The 7,656-nt window shown below is 48.8% G+C and overlaps 1 protein-coding gene across 4 annotated transcripts in view; it reads right to left on the bottom strand.

Moving 5' to 3' along the window:
- Positions 1–4,139: 4,139 nt before the first annotated feature.
- Positions 4,140–7,656, bottom strand: part of LOC135573539 (dedicator of cytokinesis protein 1-like) — a 78,644-nt gene continuing 75,127 nt past the window's right edge. For 2 of the 4 annotated variants that reach the window (XM_065022800.1, XM_065022801.1), the window contains exons 5-6: positions 5,170–5,275; positions 4,140–4,329 (exon numbers count right to left, since the gene is read on the bottom strand). In XM_065022800.1, the coding sequence (XP_064878872.1) occupies positions 4,177–4,329; positions 5,170–5,275 (259 nt within the window). In that variant the 3' untranslated portion in view covers positions 4,140–4,176. The remainder of the gene's footprint in view (positions 4,330–5,169; positions 5,276–7,656) is intronic. The other 2 variants (XM_065022803.1, XM_065022804.1) reach the window with 1 other exon arrangement.

Here is a 7,656-nt window from a genome sequence, read left to right as displayed (position 1 = left end):
GGAGACTGAAGAGCAGGGAGGTGGAGTATATGAGCCAAACCCCCAGGCAGAGACAGCGGGGGAGACTGAAGAGCGTGGAGGTGAAGTATATGAGCCAAACCCCCAGGCAGAGACAGCGGGGGAGACTGAAGAGCGTGGAGGTGAAGTATATGAGCCAAACCCCCAGGCAGAGACAGCGGGGGAGACTGAAGGGCGTGGAGGTGGAGTATATGAGCCAAACCCCCAGGCAGAGACCGACAGAAAAATAAGAGGACCTTTCAATTTCCTAACAGTGAGTGTTAGATACTGGGCTTCCTCCTGCTCTTCTTTTTAGAGCTCTGTTTTTCAGCTCTTCCTCCATCTCTAAAGCTGTTTTTCAGCTCCTCCTCCATCTCTAAAGCTGTTTTTCAGCTCTTCCTCCATCTCTAAAGCTGTTTTTCAGCTCTTCCTCCATCTCTAAAGCTGTTTTTCAGCTCTTCCTCCTCCTCTAGAGCTGTTTTTCAGCTCCTCCTCCATCTCTAAAGCTGTTTTTCAGCTCCTCCTCCATCTCTAAAGCTGTTTTTCAGCTCCTCCTCCATCTCTAGAGCTCTGTTTTTCAGCTCCTCCTCCATCTCTAGAGCTCTGTTTTTAAGCTCCTCCTCCATCTCTAAAGCTGTTTTTCAGCTCCTCCTCCATCTCTCAAGCTCTGTTTTTCAGCTCCTCCTCCATCTCTCGAGCTCTATTTTTTAACTCCTCCATCTCTAGAGCCTTTTTTCAACTCCTCCTCCATCTCTAGAGCTCTGTTTTTCAGCTCCTCCTCCTCCTCCTCTAGAGCTCTGTTTTTCAGATCCTCCTCTAGAGCTCTGTTTTTCAGCTCCTCCTCCTCCTCCTCTAGAGCTCTGTTTTTCAGATCCTCCTCTAGAGCTCTGTTTTTCAGATCCTCCTCTAGAGCTCTGTTTTTCAACTCCTCCTCCATCTCTAGAGCTCTGTTTTTCAGCTCCTCCTCCTCTGGAGCTCTGTTTTTCAGCTCCTCCTCCATCTCTAGAGCTCTGTTTTTCAGCTCCTCCTCCTCTAGAGCTCTGTTTTTCAGATCCTCCTCTAGAGCTCTGTTTTTCAGCTCCTTCTCCTCTGGAGCTCTGTTTTTCAGCTCCTTCTCCTCTAGAGCTCTGTTTTTCAGCTCCTCCTCCTCCTCTAGAGCTCTGTTTTTCAGCTCCTCCTCCTCCTCCTCTAGAGCTCTGTTTTTCAGCTCCTTCTCCTCTAGAGCTCTGTTTTTCAGCTCCTCCTCCTCCTCTAGAGCTCTGTTTTTCAGATCCTCCTCTAGAGCTCTGTTTTTCAGATCCTCCTCTAGAGCTCTGTTTTTCAGCTCCTCCTCTAGAGCTCTGTTTTTCAGCTCCTCCTCCTCCTCTATAGCTCTGTTTTTCAGCTCCTCCTCTAGAGCTCTGTTTTCAGCTTCTCCATCTCTAGAGCTCTGTTTTTCAGCTCCTCCATCTCTCGAGCTCCATTTTTTAACTCCTCCATCTCTAGAGCCTTTTTTCAACTCCTCCATCTCTAGAGCTCTGTTTTTCAGGTCCTCCATCTCTTGAGCTCTGTTTTTCAACTCCTCCATCTCTCTAGCTGTTTTTCAACACCTCCAATATAAAGCTCTGTTTTTCAGCTCCTCCTCCTCTTCCATCTCTAGAGCTCTGTTTTTCAGCTCCTCCTCCTCTAGAGCTCTGTTTTTCAGCTCCTTCTCTTCCATCTCTAGAGCTCTGTTTTTCAGCTCCTCCTCCTCTTCCATCTCTAGAGCTCTGTTTTTCAGCTCCTCCTCCTCTTCCATCTCTAGAGCTCTGTTTTTCAGCTCCTCCTCCTCTAGAGCTCTGTTTTTCAGCTCCTTCTCTTCCATCTCTAGAGCTCTGTTTTTCAGCTCCTCCTCCTCTTCCATCTCTAGAGCTCTGTTTTTCAGCTCCTCCTCCTCTTCCATCTCTAGAGCTCTGTTTTTCAGCTCCTCCTCCTCTAGAGCTCTGTTTTTCAGCTCCTTCTCTTCCATCTCTAGAGCTCTGTTTTTCAGCTCCTCCTCTTCCTCCTCTAGAGCTCTGTTTTTCAGCTCCTCCTCCTCTAGAGCTCTGTTTTTCAGCTCCTCCTCCTCTAGAGCTGTTTTTCAGCTCCTCCTCCTCTAGAGCTGTTTTTCAGCTTCTCCTCCTCTAGAGCTCTGTTTTTCAGCTCCTCCTCCTCTAGAGCTCTGTTTTTCAGCTCCTCCTCCTCTGGAGCTCTGTTTTTCAGCTCCTCCTCCTCTAGAGCTCTGTTTTTCAGCTCCTCCTCCATCTCTAGAGCTCTGTTTTTCAGCTCCTCCTCCATCTCTAGAGCTCTGTTTTTCAGCTCCTCCTCCATCTCTAAGGCTGTTTTTCAGCTCCTTCTCCTCTGGAGCTCTGTTTTTCAGCTCCTCCTCCATCTCTAGAGCTCTGTTTTCAGCTCCTCCTCCTCTGGAGCTCTGTTTTCAGCTCCTTCTCCTCTAGAGCTCTGTTTTTCAGCTCCTCCTCCTCTAGAGCTCTGTTTTCAGCCGCCACAGAATCCCACTCAGGGGTGAACGGTGTTGGAAGCTAATCTATGTGTTCCACTCTGCTCCCCTGCCAAATACATTTCTCCACCTCGCAGTGTTGGAAGTGTCATCACACCAGGGGAAGCCCAGCTCACCTCTTCCATTCCCAGCACATTGTCTGGACCACAACAGACCCCTGCAGGACCGGCAATAGGCACCATAGTGTGTGATGGACTACAGTAGTAACTAAACCCCTATGATTTAGGCTTGACTTACCTGATTTTTAAAAAATGCGGGTTAAAGGCCCAGCGCAGTCAAAAATGTAACTTTATTGTATTTTCTTATATATTTTCACAATACGGAGGATGGAACAATGCTGGGAAAATTATAACTGTGCCCTTTTATTGTAAGAGCTGTTTGGATAGACCACCTGACATGACAGCCTGTTGTGGTGGGATGGAGGTTTGGCCTGCCTGGTGACATAACTGACTAGTTAACTGACCAATAAGGAAGACTGTTCCAAACCTCTCTGCCAATAACAGCAAGTTTTCCCCTCCCCCACTCAGACCAATACCAGACAGTCCTAGTAAAATTACTGCTTGATAAATTGCTCTTTTGAGAGAGCGAGAGAGATGGAGGGAGAGAGAGAGAGATGGAGGGAGAGAGAGAGAGATGGAGGGAGAGAGAGAGATGGAGGGAGAGAGAGAGATGGAGGGAGAGAGGGAGATGGAGGGAGAGAGAGAGATGGATGGAGAGAGAGAGATGGATGGATGGAGGGAGAGAGAGAGAGAGGGGGAGAGAGAGAGAGAGATGGAGAGAGAGAGAGAGATGGAGAGAGAGAGAGAGATGGAGAGAGAGAGAGAGATGGAGAGAGAGAGAGAGATGGAGAGAGAGAGAGATGGAGAGAGAGAGAGATGGAGAGAGAGAGATGGAGAGAGAGAGAGAGAGAGAGATAGAGAGAGATAGAGAGATGGAGAGAGAGATGGAGAGAGAGATGGAGAGAGACACACACAGAGACAGACAGAGAGAAAGAGAGAGAGACAGAGAGAGACAGAGAGAGAGAGAGAGAGAGAGAGAGAGAGAGAGAGAGATGGAGAGATGGAGAGAGAGAGAGAGAGATGGAGAGATGGAGAGAGAGAGAGAGATGGAGGGAGAGAGAGAGATGGAGGGAGAGAGAGATGGAGGGAGAGAGATGGAGGAAGAGAGAGAGAGATGGAGGGAGGGAGAGAGAGATGGAGGGAGGGGGGGAGAGAGAGATGGAGGGAGGGGGAGAGAGAGAGATGGAGGGAGGGAGAGAGAGATGGAGGGAGGGAGAGAGAGAGATGGAGGGAGGGAGAGAGAGAGATGGAGGGAGGGAGAGAGAGAGATGCGGATGGAGGGAGAGAGAGAGATGCAGATGGAGGGAGAGAGAGAGAGAGAGATGCAGATGGAGGGAGAGAGAGAGATGCAGATGGAGGGAGAGAGAGAGATGCAGATGGAGGGAGAGAGAGAGATGGAGGGAGAGAGAGAGAGATGGAGGGAGGGAGAGAGAGATGGAGGGAGGGAGAGAGAGAGATGGAGGGAGAGAGGGAGAGAGAGAGAGATGGAGGGAGAGAGGGAGAGAGAGAGAGATGGAGGGAGAGAGGGAGAGAGAGAGAGATGGAGGGAGAGAGATGGATGGATGGAGAGAGAGATGGAGGGAGAGAGAGAGACACAGCAGTTCCTTACTTGTTCCCGTAGTCGATCTTAGAGGTGACTCTCTGTTTTAGCTCAGTCAGCTCGTCTTGTGGGAGGGTCCCTGACAGGATCTGAGATCGCCACTCGATCAGGTCATAGATCATGTCCCTGACAGAGTTAAACATCTCACGCCTGTCCCCCTGTAACAACAGCACACAAACAATCATACACACCTCATGAACAAACCCAACACTCAATAACAGAGACGATAAGGAAGGCACTCTTGTTTACGGTATTCCATCCAACATTCTATACAAGGCACATCTGGGTGATGTGGTTGCAGGTTCATGGGTACAATGAGATTACAGACGAGAGAAACCCACCCACTGCTCATGGGGACGAGAGAAGAGAAACCCACACACTGCTCATGGGGACGAGAGAAGAGAAACCCACACACTGCTCATGGAGACAAGAGAGAAACCCACACACTGCTCATGGAGATGGAGACAAGAGAGAAACCCACACACTGCTCATGGAGACAAGAGAGAAACCCACCCACTGCTCATGGAGACAAGAGAGAAACCCACCCACTGCTCATGGAGACGAGAGAAACCCACCCACTGCTCATGGAGACGAGAGAAACCCACCCACTGCTCATGGAGACAAGAGAGAAACCCACCCACTGCTCATGGAGACAAGAGAGAAACCCACCCACTGCTCATGGAGACAAGAGAGAAACCCACCCACTGCTCATGGAGACAAGAGAGAAACCCACCCACTGCTCATGGAGACAAGAGAGAAACCCACCCACTGCTCATGGAGACAAGAGAGAAACCCACCCACTGCTCATGGAGACGAGAGAAACCCACCCACTGCTCATGGAGACAAGAGAGAAACCCACCCACTGCTCATGGAGACAAGAGAGAAACCCACACACTGCTCATGGAGACAATGGGGTAACTTCAGAAGAGAGAGATTAGGTGTGTAGATTAGGTGTGTAGATTAGGCGTGTAGATTAGGCGTGTAGCTACGTGACTCACTCCACTCACCACGTAGAGGTCTCTCCATATGGAAGCCCACTCCCGCAGGGTGGTGGTGACCTCCTGGACCAGAGGCAGCTCGTTGGGAATCACCGTCTCCTTGTGCCTGAAGATACAGACAGATGGTCAGTGGGTGGATCACAGGTGACAAAGGCTGTCGCCCCGAAACGCCGTTTCCTCTGACCCTCCGCTGCTTCTTAAAATACACTGAACCGCAAAGCATCATGGGACGGTTTTTAATTTGATCCAGTAGAGGCCTTCTGAACGCAGCACCTAAAATAATGTGTGTTACTCTAAACTGTTGAGTCGAGCCAATTCCTCATTCTAATTGATAACAGCAGTCAGGGATGGGTTACATGATAACAGTCAGGGATGGGTTACACATGATAACAGCAGTCAGGGATGGGTTACACATGATAACAGTCAGGGATGGGTTACACATGATAACAGCAGTCAGGGATGGGTTACACATGATAGCAACAGTCAGGGATGGGTTACACATGATAACAGCAGTCAGGGATGGGTTACACATGATAACAGCAGTCAGGGATGGGTTACACATGATAACAGTCAGGGATGGGTTACACATGACAACAGACAGGGATGGGTTACACATGACAACAGTCTGGGATGGGTTACACATGATAACAGCAGTCAGGGATGGGTTACACGTGATAACAGCAGTCAGGGATGGGTTACACATGATAACAGCAGTCAGGGATGGGTTACACATGACAACAGTCAGGGATGGCTTACACATGACAACAGTCAGGGATGGGTTACACATGATAACAACAGTCAGGGATGGGTTACACATGATAACAGTCAGGGATGGGTTACACATGATAACAGTCAGGGATGGGTTACACATGACAACAACAGTCAGGGATGGGTTACACATGACAACAGTCAGGGATGGGTTACACATGATAACAACAGTCAGGGATGGGTTACACATGACAACAGTCAGGGATGGGTTACACATGACAACAGTCAGGGATGGGTTACACATGATAACAGTCAGGGATGGGTTACACATGACAACAGTCAGGGATGGGTTACACATGACAACAGTCTGGGATGGGTTACAATAACAGCAGTCAGGGATGGGTTACACATAACAGAGTCAGGGATGGGTTACACATGATAACAGCAGTCAGGGATGGGTTACACATGACAACAGTCAGGGATGGCTTACACATGACAACAGTCAGGGATGGGTTACACATGATAACAACAGTCAGGGATGGGTTACACATGATAACAGTCAGGGATGGGTTACACATGATAACAGTCAGGGATGGGTTACACATGACAACAGTCAGGGATGGGTTACACATGACAACAGTCAGGGATGGGTTACACATGATAACAACAGTCAGGGATGGGTTACACATGACAACAGTCAGGGATGGGTTACACATGACAACAGTCAGGGATGGGTTACACATGATAACAACAGTCAGGGATGGGTTACACATGATAACAACAGTCAGGGATGGGTTACACATGATAACAACAGTCAGGGATGGGTTACACATGACAACAGTCAGGGATGGGTTACACATGACAACAACAGTCAGGGATGGGTTACACATGATAACAGTCAGGGATGGGTTACACATGATAACAGTCAGGGATGGGTTACACATGACAACAGTCAGGGATGGGTTACAGTCAACAGTCAGGATGGGTTACACATGACAACAGTCAGGGATGGGTTACACATGACAACAGTCAGGGATGGGTTACACATGACAACAGTCAGGGATGGGTTACACATGACAACAGTCAGGGATGGGTTACACATGACAACAGTCAGGGATGGGTTACACATGACAACAACAGTCAGGGATGGGTTACACATGACAACAACAGTCAGGGATGGGTTACACATGACATCAACAGTCAGGGATGTTACACATGACAACAGTCAGGGATGGGTTACACATGATAACAGTCAGGGATGGGTTACACATGACAACAGTCAGGATGGGTTAGATAACAACAGTCAGGGATGGGTTACACATGATAACAACAGTCAGGGATGGGTTACACATGACAACAGTCAGGGATGGGTTACACAGTCAGGGATGGGTTACACATGACAACAGTCAGGGATGGGTTACACATGATAACAGTCAGGGATGGGTTACACATGACAACAACAGTCAGGGATGGGTTACACATGATAACAGTCAGGGATGGGTTACACATGACAGCAGTCAGGGATGGGTTACACATGACAACAGTCAGGGATGGGTTACACATGACAACAGTCAGGGATGGGTTACACATGATAACAGTCAGGGATGGGTTACACATGACAACAACAGTCAGGGATGGGTTACACATGATAACAGTCAGGGATGGGTTACACATGACAACAACAGTCAGGGATGGGTTACACATGATAACAACAGTCAGGGATGGGTTACACATGATAACAGTCAGGGATGGGTTACACATGATAACAGTCAGGGATGG

The sequence above is a fragment of the Oncorhynchus nerka genome, linkage group LG10 (genome assembly GCF_034236695.1).
Source record: "Oncorhynchus nerka isolate Pitt River linkage group LG10, Oner_Uvic_2.0, whole genome shotgun sequence".
NCBI classification, from domain to species: Eukaryota; Metazoa; Chordata; class Actinopteri; order Salmoniformes; family Salmonidae; genus Oncorhynchus; species Oncorhynchus nerka.
This window is presented reverse-complemented; position numbering and strand designations above follow the sequence as displayed.